The 19,239-nt window shown below is 56.0% G+C and overlaps 1 protein-coding gene across 1 annotated transcript in view; it reads right to left on the bottom strand.

The window, feature by feature from the left end:
- Positions 1–16,443: 16,443 nt before the first annotated feature.
- HIVEP3 (HIVEP zinc finger 3) overlaps positions 16,444–19,239 on the bottom strand; it is a 326,138-nt gene continuing 323,342 nt past the window's right edge. The window contains exon 9 of the mRNA XM_081085788.1: positions 16,444–17,492. Coding sequence (XP_080941914.1) covers positions 16,686–17,492 — 807 coding nt within the window. The 3' untranslated portion in view covers positions 16,444–16,685. The remainder of the gene's footprint in view (positions 17,493–19,239) is intronic.

The following is a 19,239-nucleotide window of genomic DNA, read 5'->3' on the forward strand; positions in this document are numbered from 1 at the left end:
ACCAACGTGTGCTGTGTGCCTGGCTCTGTGATGCCTGAAAGGGAAGGGTAGACAAGGAGCCCCAGGACTCCAGAGGAGGGAGTGCTCGCCTGTGTCTTTTCAAAACATTTAAAAAAATATGTTTTTGTCTTTACTGATTTAAGAGAAGAAGAAAGAGAGAGAGAACCATCGATGTGAGAGAGAAACCTGGATGGGCTGCCTCCCGCATGCTCCAGCCCACCACCTGGGCATGTGCCCTGACCAGGACTTGAATCCATGACCATTCTGTGCACGGGATGCTCAACCAACTGAGCCACACCAGCCAGGGCTCACTCTGCCTTGAGGATAAGGAGGGCTTCCCAGCAGAAGAGTCATGTGAGTGAGGCTCTGAAGGCCGAGAAAGCATTCTCGGCATTGGGAACAGCATGGGTCAAGTCTGACAGGCTTGGACGAGCATGCATGTCCTAGGAGTGCGAGTAAACAGTGCGAGGGACTTGGTGATGAGACAGGAGCTTGGAGGCCAGACCACAGGCCTTGTATGCCCAGCTGGGAACTGACCTTTTCCTGAGGTCCAATGGAGTCAGTTAGAATCTGTGCTGTGGAGGTCCTGGCAGGTGGGACCCAGCCCAGTCCTGGGTTGGGAGGGGGGACTTCCTTCAGGGCCTTCCCTGGACTCTCAGATGGGCCCTTGGTGGGTGACACCAGAGTCTGGGGAAAGACGGCCCCGTCTATCTGGGCGCCTGAGAACAGTCACCAGCTGGCCACCTAATTTCTGCACACTCGGGGCAGGCCCCTGACCCGACACCCTACAGCACTAAAAATCTCCCCTTCTTGGGAACCAGGCTGCAAGGGGGAAGGGGACAGGTTGGCAGAGGGATCATGGTAGGGATCCTCCCCCTGCCTCATTTTCCTAACAGCACAGGCAACTCAGTGCTCCCAGCCTCCGGCTGCCTAAGGAGGGCCTTCCTGGTGTAGCCTGCCCTGGCTGGTGACCCAGGCTCAGCTTGGCTCCTTTCCACACTTTGGTGTTGGTCCAGATGACCAAGGGGCACCGGGAGGAAGGTATATTGAACCAAATCTGCCTCTTCCTCTTCCTTACTCCCGCTCCCCACCCCACCCGGCCCCCCCGGGGCGCCCTTCTGCAGGCACACACTTTATAGGTGTGGATGGAGGTTTAGTGAGATGCAGGCCGGGACCTGATGTCACCACGAAGGGGCAGAGAGGACGCACAGCACACTGTGCGCCAGACTTCGTAGCGCACATTAGCATGTAAGGGATGCAGCTTCTGGAACCTTAAAACCTGGTCAAATCCTAGCTGTGCAGCTACTACATGTGACCTCAGGGAACCCAGTGTCCATGCCTCCTTCCCCACAGGGTGGGTGTAAGATTTAGGTGAGATAACGCATACCAAGCACTTACAATCGTGCCCTGCACATCCCCACTTGGCATAAGGGGAAACAGGCTTAAAGACAAGCAGTGCCCCGGGGCCTGGATTGACCACGCAGCCCACCTCCTACGCCCGGCTCACCCTTCCATCCCCACTCGCAGCCCCACCGCCTCAAACCTCCCTGGCCCTGGTGGGGACCGGCAGGGCCCCCACTGTTTCTCCCTCTCATGCCTGTTGAGGGGAATCCGCAGGCTGCGGGCTCAGAGAAGGGGCTGTGGAGGATGGAGCGGGAACAAGACCTGCGGGCTGCCTGCTTGGCCCGCCTCACCACCAATTTTGGGCAAAGCTGCACACGGCAGCGCGCTACGTGACAGCCTGACAGCCGTGAGTCAGCGCAGAGGAATTTGTTCCCCAATCTGTGAACGAACGTGCCGGGACCAGGGCGCGGCGGGCCTGACATCACTGCGCGGGGAAGAGGCCACGTGCGCCCCGCCCCCTCCGCTCCTGCTGCGGGGACTCCAGGGGACCCAGGGCGGCCCCGCCCCCTCCCAAGCCTCGGGGCTCCGGCTCTAAATGGCCTGTTCCTAACCGCCCAAGCCCTCTGCCTGGGTCACAGGGAAACAACTTGGGGAAGGGCTGCCCAGGGAGAGGAAGGCAGCCGCGCGGGGAGGGCCAGTGGGTGGCATACAGGTCGAATAGCCACAGCAAGACCCTAAGGCTGCCCAGGGGACTCCCTCTGGGGCTGTGACTCCTTCTTCACATGGGGACTGGTGTGGGAGAAGGAAGCTGAGCACGAGTCCTCCCAGCCCTGCCTCCAGCTGACTGTGCGTTTCCCTCAGTCACTCCCCCTCTCCCGCCCGGGTCTGGCCAGCTGACAACTGGCTGTCCTGCTCTTCTTCCCCAGAATCCTGTGTTGGGGAGTGAGTTGGGTCACGAGTTCCCAAGCCTAGAAGTACTTGGGAAAGTACAGGGAGCTCGGAAGTCTTTGGAAACTCCACATGGCTGTGCCTGCATCTTTCTAAATGCGGTGCCATCTAATGATCAGAGTAGCCCTGAGTGGTGGCATTGCTGCTTGTGGAAAGGGAGGCTCAGCGAGGTGAAGTCCTCTGGCTCAGGCCACACTCCAGCACTGGCTCAGAGCGGGTGGGAGCTGGGGCCATGTGACAGGGTCCCCCTTCTCCCTGAAGGGTATGGACCCTCCTCCTGGGCAGGCTGGGCACTGCGACATGCTGGGTGGTGCTGATGCGGCCAGCCCTGGCCAGTGCCACGGGAAGTTTTGAGGGTCCGGTGGTGGCTGGAGTCAGAATTCTTCCTACCCTGGGTGGCCTTGGGCATGTCGCTTGCCTGCTGGGTCCTCCCATGACTGCACCATCATGCTCCCGTTTTAGCTTCCCCAAGAACTGAATGGCCAAGGCTATGGGTAGAATCTATAGGGGGCATGGCCGGTGACCTATGGCGTGTAGGGAAGATCCCCTGGGTGGGGTTTTTTCCTGCACTCTCTCCATTCTCCCTTCCCTCATCCACAAGGTCCCGGACACCAGGGCATAGTGCCCCCATCCACAGCCCAGCCCCTTCCGGTAAACAGCTGGGGATGGAGGCCACTGTGTCAATTCTGGCCTCAGGGACTCTGTGATTGGCAGGTCTTCACTGGGGTCCTCACCAGCCACCCCTGCTCAGTCTGTTCTGGACTCTTTGGCTTCTGATCTTCTTAGACCATATGTTCTATGCAGGAGAGACAGCAATGACCTCTCCCTACCCCAGGGCTGACCCTGCTCCCATCTTAGTACTGCCCTCTCTTGGTACCCCAACATGACACCTATCCAGTCTCAACTGGTCCCCAGTGATGGGCACAGGCGGAAGAGGTCAAAATCCTCAGATGGCTCTGAGCCCGGCCCCTCCCTGTGTAGTGGTCGCACCCATAGGTAGCACAGCTGTGACCTGAAGACAGCTGATGATGCAGGGGCCCTGGAAGGCCCCTCTGCCACCTGGGGCCAGAGATCCCTGCATGTGGGACAGTGCCCGTCATGCTAACCGCTGTGCTTAGGCCTCAGGTGCAAACGCCTCCCCAGTGGCAGAGGCCACACCGCACGGTGGTTAGAGACTGGGCTCTGGACCTGGGTAGGTTATCCACCTGTGCACCTCATATTCTGCACCTATAAGTGGGGGGAAACGTCCCCTTTGTGAGCAGTCAGGGAGTTGGTTACTAGACCAAGTGCCTCAGTACACCATGGTTGTTGGGTCAGCACGAGTGCTACCCGAGAGTCTTAGCGGCTTCCACATTACCTCCATCCGCTCCCTTGATGCGAGTGAATGGCAACCTCCTCCCCTGCAGGTCTCTGTGCGTATAGATCCTTCTGTCTCCCCGTGAGGAAGGCCACCTGGTATGGCCCCTCACCGCTCGGACCAGGCTACTGCAGCCCAGAGAGAGACAGGGCCTGCCACCCAGCCAGGCAGAACCTGCTCGCTGCCTGGGGAGAGGTCCATGGTCTGTGAGTCCCTTTGGCCTCCAAGTCCCGGGACTCCGAGGACACAGGGTGATGGGAGAGACTGAGAGCAAGTGTCTGTACACGCCACCCCCCTTCCCCGCACAATTCCTGGTACCCGAGAGCCCCGCCTCAGCCTGGCACGCCCGCCCGGATTCCTGCCCGTGTGGTTTCCCCTGGGCCTCTCCCTCACGTCGCGTCCCCAGCTGTTTGCATTCCTCTGCTGTGAAGACAGCCACCTTAGGGCCCGGCCTGGCTAGGACACCCCTGAGTGTGGGAGCGCGTGTGCTGGTGAGGATGTGCAGGGCACACCTGCATCACATGCCTCTCTGTGTCCATGCATAGGTGTGCGTGTTGTGCCCTATGTGTCCATGTATGCGTGAGGGGAGCCGACATTGTGTGGACATGCATAAGCCCATGAGGGTGCAAGGAGCTATTGTGTAAGAGGGAACGTAAGAATCCCTAGGTTCCTACAGGCCTGTAGACCTGCACTCTCGCACGAGGGGGGTAGTGCGTGTTTCCCACAGCAGAGAGCCCTTGCATGTGTGAAGGTCATGCACTAAGTGTGGCCTTGTTTGGGCCAAGTGCACTGCCATCGGAGAAAGCAGGAGAAGGGGTCAGCATGAGCTCGAGTGTGGAGAGCCCATGTACCCGGCTGAGCTGGATGTTTTCCTCAAACTCCCTTGCTCAACCCGACCACCAATCCCAGGAGGGATAAAAGTGAGATCGGAGGCGTGGAGAGGGCCAGCCACTTGCCTAAGGTCACACAGCCTGTAAGTGGAGGAGCCAGCATTCAAATCTGTGTCTGCCTGATTCCAGAAGCTGTCAGAGGGGCAGGGAGGGAACGGAGGTGCCACAGGGGCCACAGCACAGTGGAGACCTGTGCTCCATAGAGCCCAGGCCAGGCCACTTTCTTGGCGGATGGGAGCCTTGGGGCCACGCACCCAGGCCCCTGGTATCCCAGCCCCCACCTGCTTCAGCTGGATAATCATAATAAACATGCGTGGAGCAGTTGCTCTGTGCCAGGTGCTTGCGGAAGAGCTTTGCATGTAGTAACTCATCCAATCCTCCTAACGCTCTAGGAGGCTGGCGCCATTATTAGACCATTATTATTATTATACTACTGGAGGCCCGATGCACAAAAATTCATCCAAGAGTAGGCCTGCCTTTCCCCGGCTGCCGGCACCGGCTTCCCTCCGGCACCCGGGACCTGGGCTGGCTTCCCTCTGGCCACAAGCTTTGTCAGGAAGTATGTCTGGTCTAATTAGCATATCACCCTTTTATTATTATAGATATGTACATATATGTAATATTTATATCCTATCAGAACATAGAATAATAATCACTATTATTCTCACTTTCGAGATGAGGAAACGGAGGCACCAATGTGTGAAGCAGCTTTCCCAAAGTCCCACGGCTGAAACTTGGCTCACGCATGCGGGAGCGCCTGAGTTGGACGTGTGATATCTCGTGCATGAGACTCCAGCCTCACCTCCTCTCTGCAGGGTGGTCACCCGCTCCATCCTCCATGCAGGCCCAAGGAAATGGAAGGCTGGGTTCACCCCCCCACCCATAAATGGGGAAACTGAGTCTGGATGGTGTAGTGCCTGGGCCTGAAAAGATGACTCCCACATGAGGGCCGCCCTAGCTTTCCCCACTCCTGACCTGCTGTGGGACTTGAAGCAAGCACCCTGCTCTCTCTGCACCTCAGTTTCTGCCCCGCCCCAGAGAGCAGGTTGGAAGGGCTGTCCCAAAGTTTCCAGTTGGGGAGTCCAGGAAGGAGGCGGGCAGGCCTGGCAGCAGGCACGGAGTGGGCAGGCAAGTGAAGGTGAGATTGGGCCGGGGCTGAAGCGGAGGCTCAGAGCAGGTTTTCCCAGGCTGCGTCTGAGTAATCCTGCGTCTATATTTATCTCCTCTTTTCTTGGGTGAGCAAACAGAGCCCGCTGCCAGCCCAGCCCGTCAACCCCCCCCACCCCCCCGGAGGCCGGCACGTTTCCCTCACCTGCCGGGTGGCCCTGGAGAGTACCGCAGGCTTGGCCCCAAGTTCAGCTTGGCCCACATAGGACACGCAAGTCTGCTCGAACCCTGTGTGACTTCTGAGACAAATCTCACTGTCAGTGGTGACCAGGGAAGCTCCAGGTGGGCTGCGGTGCACAATGGCAGCTGTGGCCATGGCCTGGGGACCAGGGGAAGCCCTACCTCACTCAGGAACAGAGGGTCCTCTTATCTCTGACAGTGACTTTCATCCCTCCATTCATGCTTTGGTCTCAATGGCAGCCTCCTATCCCTCTAGGTCAGTGGTCAGCAAACTGCGGCTCGCAAGCCACATGCGGCTTTTTGGCCCCTTGAGTGTGGCTCTTCCACAAAATACTGACTTCTGCGCATGGGCCACGAAGTTTCAATCGCACTGTACATGCGCACCCGCATGTGGTATTTTGTGGAAGAGCCACACTCAAGGGGCCAAAAAGCCGCATGTGGCTCGCGAGCCGCAGTTTGCGGACCACTGCTCTAGGTCCTCCTATCCCTCTAATACCACGTGCGGGTGCTCATGTACAGTGCGATTGAAACTTCGTGGCCCACGCACAGAAGTTGGTATTTTGTGGAAGAGCCACACTCAAGGGGCCAAAGAGCCGCATGCGATTCGTGAGCCGGAATTTGCCTACCGCTGCTCTAGGATCTGAAATTCCCAGAGGAGAGGGTCTGCATGGTGCTATGGTCAGGAGTCACACTGCTCTGGGGTTGAATCCTGGCACTCTGACCTTGGGCAAATAACCTCTCTGTGACTCAGTTTCCTTGCTTTTCAAATGAGTCAAGACATCCTACTTCCCAGGGAGTTTATGAGCATTAAGTTAGAGGCCTTATGGGCTGACAGGTGGGATGGACTCTGCTGGGAGGGTCTGCCTGTCCCCACGTATGTCTACCATTCCAGAGCCTCACCCACAGCAGTGATGATGGGCCCACAAAATGCACACTCTAATGGACACCCTAATTCTGTGAGGTGCATGCAGCTGTAGACCCAGGATGGGTTAGACGAATTGGAATTTGGACCCTGGGAAGACCCCAGAAGGGATCAGATGCTAATTTTGCTGAGACTATTCCCAGCAATGGAGGGGGTAGGACAGGTGGCCAGTCAGGTACGAAGGGCAGCTTGTCAAGAGATGGCTCAGCCTGGACCAGGCCTAGGCTCTATTGCCTCCTGGCCCAAGCTGGGATCCCCACTGCTGGTTAGGCCCCTGCCCCGATTCTGGTCTCTGCCCTGGCAGTGCCACCTTCCTGACCTCGGGGAGCCCTAGGCCTGGTGCACGTGCACCACAGCCCTCCCCGCTCTTGGGCCGGATTAGGCAGAGTCCGAGGACGTGCAGGGCTGGCAGGCTCCCGGGCGGGGCAGGTGCCGGCCCTGGGGTTGCCCGATGCCGGCTCACGACTCGGCCGCAGCAAGGCCTTGTATGGCTCTGGCAGGGGAGCTCGGCTGGCAACACCCATTGGCTGGGCTGGCACTCCCAGCCTGGCTCCCTGGGCCCCAAACCACGGTAACCAGAGCTGCCAGGAGCTGGTGGATTAGCATGGCAACCTGCCCATCCGCCTGCTCTTTTCCTTTCCTAAAAAGGCAGAGCCGGACAGGAGAGCTGGGCAGGTGAACTTGGGCCTGGGGTAGAGGAGCAGTGGGCGGGGTGGCACAGGTGGCTCTGCCCGGGGTTTGGGAAGCTTAGCCCTGGCCTTGGGCCAAACTCTTCCCGGCTCTGGACGTCAATTTTCTCATTTATAAAAGGAGGCGATTGGCACTTGTGTCTCCCTCAAGTAGCTTTGATGGGATTGGAGGGGGTATACCCTGGGGTACTGCACCCCCAGCCCAGGTTGGAGGGCTGCCGGGCAGCAAAATGGCCCAGATTCTCTCTCCATAGGAAGCCGACCATTTCCTGAGTGTAAGGGCTCAGTTTTAAGTCCCAGCCCTGCCACTTGCTGCTATGACTTTGGGAAGCAGCCTCACCTATCTGAGCCGTCTTCGTCCTCACAAAGGTGATGAGGTGATTGGTGCTTCCCCTCCCCCACCTCGCCCAGGATCTCAGGAGCCCAAGATGACCCCATGCAGTGCAGCCCCAGTCAGTCAGTGTACTCCCTCAGCCCTCTCTATCCGCCCCTGACTCTTCCTTCTTGCTGCTTCTCTCGGCTCATGCCCATCTCAGGCTCACCTGCCTCTGAGGCTGTCCTGCCTGCTGTCTCCTGGCCCGGGAGTTTGTAGGAAGAGTGTGGACTCCGGGTCCTGAGCTCAGAGAGGGTCCAGGTCTAGGGGTGAGGCTGGATGTTTGAGTGCTGCAGGCCCAGCCCAACCCTGGCCTGGGAGCCAGGCAGAGCTGGGCTCGGGCCTCAGTGCCAGACGGCAGCACAAGCCCTCCTGAGGCTCTGGCTCAGGTGTAGCCGGGGTCGGAGGCCCTGCCACTTGTCAGGGTGTGGTCTGGTCTCTATCCTTCGCCTGTAAAATGGGGTGTGTGGCCCATCCCGCCTCCAAAAGTGAAAGTGCTTTGTGAACTCCAGATAGAGCACCTGTGGGAGGCCCTGCAGCAGGTGGGATGGGCAGGTGGCTGGTCCTTCAGGGAACTCACGCACACTCTTCATGTTCCCAAGTATGGGAGTCCAAGCCCCAGGGCTCTGTGGGGTTAGTAAAATGCTGGACGCAGGGCCTGGCACAAAAACTGGGCTGCTTGTTTCTACAGCAAGACGGCATCTATCCTGACCGATACACCTTGGCTCAGAGCCCCGATCTCCGCCCAAGCTCTGGCGTCATCGGAGATGAGCAGATACGACCTCACTTTGCACCTATGGGACACGCTCACCACACCGCGCACTCACATCCTGGCCTCTTCCTCTCCCTCGGCGTCTCTTTCCCTCCCTCAGTACCCTCACCTGTGGTCACCTGTGGCTCCATCACAACTGTCCCATCTCTAGAAACATGAGCTAAGATAACGCACAACCTTTCTCCTCCGTTTTTATCAAAATCTGTCACATGACCACTGGCCTTTTCCCATATCGGCCTTTTTCTGTTTGCTTCCTTCCCAGCCCACAAATTCAGTGCTCCGTGACCTCTCCTCTCCATTGGTCAATACTCTCACCTCCCATACAGTGGTACCCACTGTCTGTCTGTCTCATGGTCTGGCAAAGCCCCCACCGTTGATGAACCTACCAGCCCCCTCCCTGCCCAGGGCATGGCTGCTGAGCTCTGCTGGAGAAGCCACAGGCTGAGAGAGAAGTGGCTGCCGCCATCACCGCCACAGGGAGCCTTGGTTTCTCTCCATGGCTTTCTCCTGCTCCCTTCAAAGGACATTCACAGCTACTCAGGCCTCCAGTCTTTTTCCAGCAACTTCCTCCTTCCTGCCCAGCAGGCGACTTCACTCCATTTCAAAGAAAAATTCCTCTGCAGGAAGGCCCTCAGTTCCTGTCACCAAGCAGCAGACACACTGACTTCCCCTATATCTCTTCCCTCTCCTGCCCCTCTTCCCTCCCCTGCCCCTCTTCCCTCCCCTGCCCCTCTTCCCTCCCCTGCCCCTCTTCCCTCCCCTGCCCCTCTTCCCTCCCCTGCCCCTCTTCCCTCCCCTGGATCTCTTTTCTTCCCTGCAGCTCTTCTGGGGTCACAGGCCATGATGGGAGAAGTGTCTGCATTTCCTCTTAATCAAGCAGGCTTGAATCTCACCATCTCCTTCACACCAGACCCCTAAACACACTCAAATCCTTCTTCCCTGGACTCCATGCCTGCCTCCAGTTGCCACACAGCTCTCTCCTGCTCTCCACCCCAGGCCCCTGGGCAGGTGTCAGGATCTGCTTTCTCACTTCCTCACCTTTTCTTCAGTCCTCGACCACCACCATCTGCCTCCACCATTTACTCAACTCGCAGCAGTATCTCCGAAGGGCCTGCCCTGGAGCCAGGCACTGTGCTAGGCCCCCTTTCCCCTTAGTCAGTAATGATCCTCTTGATGCTGAAACAAAGAGACCCTCACAGGTTCTTAGTGCTACACTTCCAGGCAGCACTTTATCCTAAGTGATATAGCAGACAGATATGAGCAGAGTAGGAACAATAGGCCAGGTAGAGAAGGTCACCAGGGTGGAAAGCCCCAGGTGCCTAGCAATGGCCCAAACTGGGAAAAACAAGTATTGTAGGGTGGGACCTCGCCCCCAGGGTTACCTTTCCTCCCCTGGCATATCAATGGTATGCAGTTTGGACCCTCCCCTGACCTTTCCTCCCCTGGCATGTGGCGAGTCATGTGGTAGACCCCTTTAGAGGAGGAACAAGTGGCCAAAGGATAACCTCATAGAACTCCCAAACAAGCCCTTGGAGAGCATTCCCTTAAGCATTAAGCCCCCAGGACAATGGGGTTCTGGCAAACATCACACAGTCCTAGGCACAAAGCCAGCCTCAGGTCTGTGGACCACAGAGAAGGAGGTTTGATCAAACTACAGAGAACATTTAGGCCTCAGTTGTGTTTCAGCTCCTGGCCCAGCAACAAAGCAGCAAAACCAGACTGAGGGAACCATGGCTAACACCAGGACCAGCTGCACTGATGCCAGCCAATCAGTAGAGACCATGACCGGCAAGGACACACCTGGAAAAGCTGATGAATGTTCTGTTGAGATCTTCCCCTGAGACATCCCCTAAAATCCCTACATTTGGAAACCAGATAAAAACCCTCAAGATGAAGGACTCAATTCTCTATCTCTTCCTCTCCCTCTCCCTTTCTCTCTCTCCCCTCCCCCCTTCTCTCTCTCTTACACACACACACACACACACACACACACACACACACACACGGCAATGCCTTTCCTTCCCCCTTTCTTCCCTCAAGATGCATAACTTTGCTTCCTTTCTCCTAAGCTCCAAGCCCCTGCCCCCTCTTTTTTTTTTGCCTCTGTATTTTTTCCTGAGTCCATGCAGCCCAGCTGGCTCACTTCTTCTACCTCTGTGACTTTCTAAATAAACTTTGTCTTATAATTAGAGTTCTTGCTTAGCCAAACTCAAGGACTGAGGTCTAACTTTGCCAGTAATATCTGGTGCCATTCACCATGAACAGAAGGACTGTGATATTGTGATTAATAATAAGAAATCTATATTTGGTCTTCTTCCCTGTTTCTGGCACAGAGCATCTCCTAAAAACCTTGGAATCACCCAAGCTATACATATGTCTTCTGTTATGTTAATGAGGTTTTTGGAAAGCCCCTAGGTAACCAGAAAAGGGGTCTGGCTGCCAGAAGAACCAAGCATGTGGTTAGAAGGTTGAAACTTCCAGTCCCACCCTCCTGGCTTTCTGTAGGTGGAATCTGAATCGGTCACTCATGGCCAATAATTTAGTCAATCGTACATGTGAAATGGAGTCTTTGTAAGAACCCAAAAGGACAGGGTTCAGAGAGCTTCTGGGCTGGTGAACATGTGGAGGGGCTGGGAGAGTGGTATGCTCAGAGAAAGCAAGAAATCCTTCTCTCCTTACATAGCAAACTGGTAAATGTAAGCAAATGCTTCTCTGGGTTCTGTGAGCCATTCTAGCAAATTAATTGAACTCAAGGAGGGGTTGGTGGGAGCCTCTGATCTATAGCTGATCCGTCAGAAGCACAGGTGACAACCTGGGTTTACAGTTGGCATTGAAGTGGGTGTGTGTGTGTGGGGGGGGGGGGGGCAGGCTTGTGGGACTGAGTCCTTCACCTGTGGGATCTGGTGCTATCTTAGGTAGCGTCAAAACTGAATTAATTGCTTGGTGGTGTGAAAAATAAATACGCTTCGGAGGACCCCTCCTGGTGGCCCATCAACCTTTTCAGCTGCTCTTTCCTTCCCCTCCTCCACCCATCTTCAGGAGTTTTCCAGGGAAGGTTTCTGGGGTGACTCACTCTCTCTGGACTGCAGCTTTTGTTCTCGCTGCCACAGCAATTCTGGCCCCTGTGATTGAGTAATTAATGATGTCATTATTTGCTTAAGGATGGCCTCTCCTGTTAGAATATAAGCTCTTTGAGGGCGGGACCATCTGTTGTATTCAATGGTTGGCCTCTCATTGGTGCTCAGAAAATCATTGTTAGTGCAAAAGGTGGGGACCCACACCTATCTTTTTCATCCTTGTAACCCCCGGGACCCCATGCAAGGCCTGCTCAGAGGATATGTGTTGAAGGCTTGCTACTATGTTCAAGGCTCTTTAGACCCTATATACACCATCTCATTTAATCCTCACGATAACCTTCCACTTTACAGATTAGGAAACAGGTTGTTTAACTCGCCCGAGGTCACACAGGCAGTGAGGGGCCGTGACATCATCTGGTTCCATGTCCGTAGTGAGTTGAATAGTGATCCCTCAACATGCAGTCCATGCCCTAATCCCCAGAACCTATGGGTGTGAATTCATTTGGAAAAAAGGTCTCTGCAGGTGTCATTAAGGATCTCAAGTTGAGGTCATCCTGGATTAGAGTGGGCTGCAATCCAGTGAGGAGCATCCTTGGAAGAGAGGGGAAAAGAGACACGCTGAGAAGGCAGAGCTGTGAAGGCCGAGGCCGAGATCCGAGTGCTGCAGCTACAGACCAAAGAATGTCAAGGACTGATTGCAGCCACCAGCCGCTAGGAGAGAGGCACGGGGTGGATTCTCCCTCCGCCTCCCATGGAACCAACTCTGCCCGCACCTGACTTCAGACTGCCAGCCTCCACAACCGTGTGGGGATGAGGCTCTGTTGTTTGAGGACACCTGGTTTATGGTAATGTGTTATGGCAGACCTAGGAAATAAATACAGATCCCAGACCACGTGGCGATGGGTCTGGTGCCTACTTGCCAGACCTGGAAGCCAGGGGTCACAAGAGTCCCCAGCTGTGTGACTGTGGCCTGGTCACTTCCCTTCTCTGGGCCTGATTGCTCTGCAGGATTTCAAGCACCTGAAACACCAATGTCCCTCCAACTCCGGCATTCTCCAACTCTCAAGAAAAACCAGGAGCCAGACAAGGAGGGCTATGTTGGGATTTTCAAATTTATTCCAACATGCTGTGTTTTTTTTTAAAAAAAAATATCCTCAGGCTGAACACTCAGCCAGAGCTGTAATAAAGGCAATTATTATACTTGTAAAAACTTCTCATTCACAGTACAGATGTAATTTACAACAAAGGTCACACACATCAATACTGAGCATTTTTTTCCTTTTGTACGTCAGACTCTGTGCTTTAGACCTGCATGGATTTTTTTTGTTGTTGTTGTTGAGTTTTTTTTTTCTTTTGCACTGATATATACCATACCAACATTGCAAGATGCAAGTATAGAAACTGGAGATTAAATAAAAGTACAGGCAAAACTACCCCATCCCAGTGTGGCCGCTGTACATATCTACAGTACGATTTTTGGAATGTATTGCCATTTAAGAACATAGGAACTCTCTACAGACAATTTCACAGACAGAATACACACACCTTTTAGGGGGAAAAAAGGCAAGTATTTATCTTACAGAGAGTGTGTATCTTACATTTGCCTACGTTTCCTTTTTGTTTCTTTTCTTTTTTTTAACACTAAGTTTAGTAAAGTGATCATAAGTGCCGAAGCAGTTTTCTAACGGAAAGCGGACTGGATTCACGACACAGAAGCAAACTTGTGGAACGGGCCCCGGGGACTCCCTCCCCTTGGACAAGGCTGCAGATCGGCCCCCAAGGATGGGCCCAGGCAGGGCGTTCACTAAAGAAGGATTTGTCAGAAGGAGGGACTGGAGAGCAACTCGGCTCAGATATATTGCTATTCCCCTTCCAAAGGCCCAGGTGGGAAGGGAGTTAGGGCACGAGGGGACTGGAATTGAATTCTCAGCCCTTTTCCCACACAGGGAGCAGAGGGACTTGTGGGTCCGGAAGCTGGGGGTGCGGGAGGTGGGAGAGTGGGCAGCCCACCACCATCGGGCTCCAGGAGGGTCTCAGTGGGTGGGACCAGAGTGTCAGTGGCAGGTGGGGCACCTGGGGACAGATGCCTCAGAGAGGAACAGGGTTAGTATCCAGAATGGCCTTGAGCTTGCTGAGGGTGAGGGGTGTCCTGAGGGTGGGCCTGGGAGCAAGGGTTGTCTCTGAAACCCCAGCAGGTTGCTCCTCTCCCATGCCAACCCCCAAGGACCAGAGCAGGCCTGTGCCAAGGAAGGGCCACCCCGCACATTTAACAGAGCACACAGTAGGCGTCCGTGCCAACCAGCCCGTACTGCTTTCTCCCCCGCCTCCCTTCACCTGGGCAATAGTGTCACAGGTGAACAGTGGCTGGGGGCAGGGCGGGGGCTGGGAATGGCACGGAGCAAGAGTCTTTTACCAAATGATGGTGTGTGTGGGCAGGGCCCTGTGCTCGGGCAGTGGGATAGAGTCAGGCAGAGAGGTTAGAGCTACGTCCAGTGACATCGGACCCCGATGGGTGGCATCGATTCTGCCCCTCTGAGCACCCGTGTGGGGCAGCAGCCCTTTGGCCAGATTCTGTTTGTGCTACTGTGTCCCTGTCATTGAGGGAGGGGCCTCTAGCGACTCCTGGTCTTCGTCCCCTCTACCTGTGCCTGTGTCCTGAGTGACCATGAGGACTCTCTCCTGCTGGCCACACCGTCCCTGCCTGCACTGTACCTCTCAGGAGGGAAACCTCGGTGGGTTGAGGACAGGAGGGATGATGACCAGGAGAGCTGGGCGTGCAGAGCGGGTGGAGGAGCATGGCCAGCCCCAAGGTCAGGGGTGAGTCCTGCAGAGCGCCCCAGTCTGCTGCTCTGTGGGTCTGGGGCTGGAAGATCCTGCCCAGGAAGGGTTCCAATCTGGGCTGAAGCAGTGCCCTCTATCCAGCTCCCAGGCCTCAGCACTTGACGTCTCTAGTCCTTGGGCAGCCCCAGGGAGAGGACTGAAAGGCGAGGGTGAGGAAAGCCCTGGCCTGGGCCGTGGCTGAGTGGGGCCTGGGTTCCTTCCCACTTCCTGCCAGGACCTACCAGTGCCAATATGGTCAGAGCCCAGCTTGCTGGCTTCTCCCAGCGTGGATGGGAGTCCCGAACTCGGGGCCAGGCAGCTGAGAACTGCTCGCTCACTTACCCCGAGTCCCTTGGAGCCCAGCAGCCCCTAGGGAGACCCTTTCCCTCTGTTCCCCTTTTTGTCTTTGCTCTGAGTGAGGTCAAAGGAAAATGAACTAGTTGGTGTGGGTGGACCAGTGACTGGCTTGTCCACTCATTGGGGGCCAAGCAAGGAAGGGCCCTGAACCAGAGGAATAGGGATTATGGCTGAGTTTGGGGAGCGTGCAGAGGCGCCTTGACCCGCCCCAGCGCATGGCGTTCACCTAAACAGCCCGGGAGCCTCTATGGGGACAGGATTCCTACCGCCTCGCTGCGGACAGGGACTGGCAGAGAGGCCCCAGCACCCGGCCTGGGGGCATGTACTTTCTCACCTTGCAGAAACAAGGAAATAATTGTGGAGGGCTGGGGGACCAGCTACCGCTCCCAGAGCAGGGTAAACACGTTGGAGTTCAAATTCCATATTTCAACCTGGGATTTAACTTCTGGTCATATTATTTTCCTTACAAAGCAGGTTTTTGTCCCAGCAGATGCAGGGCAGCTTCTGGAAGGGGGAGCTGGGGATGGGGATGGAGGCGCTGGCTAGAACCGATGGTTTTGGAGAAGAATTCAAACGACTTAGGACAATGGGCCCCCTTCCCCACCCAGGTCAGGAGAATCTGGGGACCTGGGGGAAATATCAAACAGCAGCCTCTCTTTCTAGATGTTCATATATATAGCATTTTTCAAAAAAGGGATTTAAGCCAACCAACAGGACTGGGCAGTTCCCACTAGTCCTGGTTTGTGTACTTCCTGAGGGTAGTGGAGCCTGACAGTGTGGGTGTGTGTGTTGGCGGGGGGGGGGGGGGGGGGGGGGGAGGGGGTGGGTGGGTGGCGGGGACCCAGTCCTGCAAACTTCCAGTCCCCAGCGCAGTAAAGCCCAGCCAGGGAGAAAAAAGGCCCTTTGTATTCCAGGGACCAAATGTGAAAGGCAACCCAAGCCCCAGACTCTGGAATGGCAAAGCTCTGCACCTTGGATCTTGACCCCGAGGGGCTGGGCCCTGCACTCCAGCCTTGCCGGTACTTTCTAGAACAAGGAAGGCAGCCTATGGTGCGGCCATAAGAGCAAGGCCTAGGTCAGGTGCTGGGGGCCAGGAATGGATGGACGGAGCTCCTTTCCAGCCCAGGGCCTGGGGGCGGGGGTGGTCCCCTGGTCAGACCACGTGGGCATCCGGGAGCCCTGGGGGAACCAGCCAGCTCCTTCCTACCTTCTGCCTGAGATTATTTTGTGTTGAAATCCTAGGACAGGAGAGTGGGTGTTTTCTGGGCTTGGCCGTGGACGCTGCTTGGGGTCTCCCTTCCCGTGTCTGTGCCCCCCTGCCTGGGGCCACTGGCTGGGGTAGGGTAAAGTGGAATAAATAGGACATACACATCTGTACATAGGAGTGCTTGCTTTTACATTTAATTATATATTTTTTAAAGTTTTTTCCCCTCCTTCAGTGCATCCCCTTTACCTCAGCAAATGGCTGCCTCTTACCAGCCTTGGGGGTGGCTGCCCCACCCATGCCCCCTTTCTCAAAAAAGCACAAAATATCCACAGCCTCAAACTCCGTGTGTTGTTGTTTTTTTATGTGTGTGTATGTTTTGTTTCTTTTCAAGCAACAAAAGGAATAGAAAAGGCACAGGTCACTGCATACGTGGGAAGATACAACCGATGGGGGCTGAGCGGGAGCTGCTTGGACACATGGACAGATCGGGGAGGGACCCAGGTGAGCAAGATGATTCGAGGAAGCTGCTGGAAGCGTCTGTTGCCCAACCGGAGGCCAGATGCTGAAGCCGTCGGAGAGAGGCTAAGTGCTCGGAGGACCCCTGTCCGCCGGCTGGTGCGGAGGTGCCCCGGGGCCCCCTCTTCCTGAGGGCTCCGGGGAGCCCTGACGGGTCCTGGGTTCCCCAGACAGGTTCCGCCTCCGGGCTGGGAAGTGGGTGGAGGCCTCGGCCAGGCTGCCCACGGAGCCGCTGCAGTCCAGTGGCGAAGGGGCAGAGGCCGGGGGGTTGGCCAGCGTGTGCGGTGATTCCACGCGGGGGCTCCAGGACTCTGCCCGGCGGCCCTGGGGGGGCCGGGGCGAGGCCTCGGGCGGGGTGTGGGGGCTGTGCGTGGGCGCGGACTCTGCAGACACAGCCACACGGGACTCCCAGTCGGGAGGTCTGCCCAGGCCTCCGCTCGTCCTCTCCGTCTCCTTGGGGCAGTCCCTGCCCTCCAGCTCCGAGGACAGTGTGAACTTGGAGACCTTAGCCACAGGGGACACGGAGGCTGAGGAGCTCTCAGTAGGACTCCAGCGGCCTCGCTCCTGGGCCTCCCGGGCTCCTGTCAGGTCGCTGCCACCCCAGGAGAAGCCACTGACCCAGGCCTTGGTGGGCCCTGGCAGCAGGGTGGGGTGGGCCCCGGGCCGGGCCTGCACCATCTGGATCCCACCGATGGGAATCAGGGGGCATGGGGCGCGGGCCAAGTGCTGTGAGTGCAGAGGGAGGTGGCTGAAGATGTTCTCTGTCCGGGCCGGCATGTGGCTGCGGAAGTCGTGGCGGGCAGAGAAGGGTCGGAAGGAGGCCGGATGAGCAGGGCCAGGTGAGCAGGAGGGACTTCGGGACTCAGCCTTCTGCTGGGGTGAGAAAACAGGACAAGGTAAGGCCAGGTTACACGCTAGGCACATGGACCCCCCAAGGCCTAGAAGAGGAGGGGGCATGCCTGAGATCACAGAGCAGCCCCCGCTGAGCTGGGGCCTGAACCGTTCCAGCCCTGCCCACGACATGGCCTGCGCTGGGCCCTCAGTCTGTCCCCAGACATACACTGACCAGGAGCACGCTCAGGCCCTCGCCCGTCATGCCTCCGGCCAGCATGCTTGTCTGCAGGGGAAATGGGTGCTCGAAATGGGGTGCTACTGACCCCATGTGCTTGGCCCTTGCGCTTGGTTCTGCTGAACCTCCTGCTCCTAAAATGGTCTTAACCCAACTTTACCCTGGACAGGAGTTCCCACTTTAGGCTCTTGACCTTCACCCACCACCAGGAATTTTAACATGACCCCAAAATTAAAAACCAAGAGAAACTCCGACATTATGTTCCTCCAGAAGCAGGAATCTCTGAGTGATGGTGTTGATGCTCCTGGTGGTGGAGGGTGGTGTTGGGTCATGACAATATCGTGACAGAAAAGATGTGGAAGGTAAAGGCAGGTTAACAAGGAAGGTGTTGTCAGTGCTGGGAATCACGGCAGCATTGGTGACAGTGACGGTGTAGGATGGTGACGTGGTGATAGTAATAGTGTAGGACGGTGATGTGACAGTGACAGTGTAGGATGGTGATATGGTGATAGTGACAGTGTAGGATGGTGATGTGGTGACAGTGACAGTGTAGGATGGTGATGTGGTGACAGTAATAGTGTAGGATGGTGATGTGATAGTGATGGTGTAGGATAGTGATGTGATAGTGACGGTGTAGGATGGTGATGTGGTGATAGTGACAGTGTAGGATGGTGATGTGGTGATAGTGATGGTGTAGGATAGTGATGTGGTGATAGTGATGGTGTAGGATAGTGATGTGGTGATAGTGACGGTGTAGGATGGTGATGTGGTGATAGTGATGGTGTAGGATGGTGATGAGGTGATAGTGACGGTGTAGGATGGTGATGTGGTGACAGTGACAGTGTAGGGTGGTGATGTGGTGACAGTGACGGTGTAGGATGGTGATAGTGATGGTGTAGGATGGTGATTTGGTGATAGTGACAGTATAGGATAGTGATGTGGTGACTGATGGTGCAGGATGGTGATGTGGTGATATTGATGGTGTAGGATGGTGATTTGGTGATAGTGACAATGTAGGATAGTGATGTGGTGACTGATGGTGTAGGATGGTGATGTAGTGATAGTGATGGTGTAGGATGGTGATGGTGATGACAGTGACGGTGTAGGATAATAATGTGGTAACAGTGATGGTGTAGGGTGGTGATGGTGGGTAGGATGGTGATGGTGGTAACAGTGATGGTGTAGGGTGGTGATGGTGGGGTAGGATGGTGATGGTGGTGGCAGTGAGAGTGTAGGATGGTGATGGTGGTATAGGATGGTGATGGTGGTGGCAGTGATGGTGTAGGATGGTGATGGTGGGGTAGGATGGTGATGGTGGTGGCAGTGACAGTGTAGGATGGTGATGGTGGGGTAGGATGGTGATGGTGGTGGCAGTGATGGTGTAGGATGGTGATGGTGGGGTAGGATGGTGATGGTGGTGGCAGTGATGGTGTAGGATGGTGATATTGGGGTAGGATGGTGATGGTGGTGGCAGTGACGGTGTAGGATGGTGATGGTGGTGGCAGAGATGGTTGGTGGTGACAGTGACGGTGTAGGATGGTGATGGTGGGG

The sequence above is a fragment of the Myotis nattereri genome (genome assembly GCF_964212035.1).
Source record: "Myotis nattereri genome assembly, chromosome: 3".
In the NCBI taxonomy this organism is placed as follows: domain Eukaryota; kingdom Metazoa; phylum Chordata; class Mammalia; order Chiroptera; family Vespertilionidae; genus Myotis; species Myotis nattereri.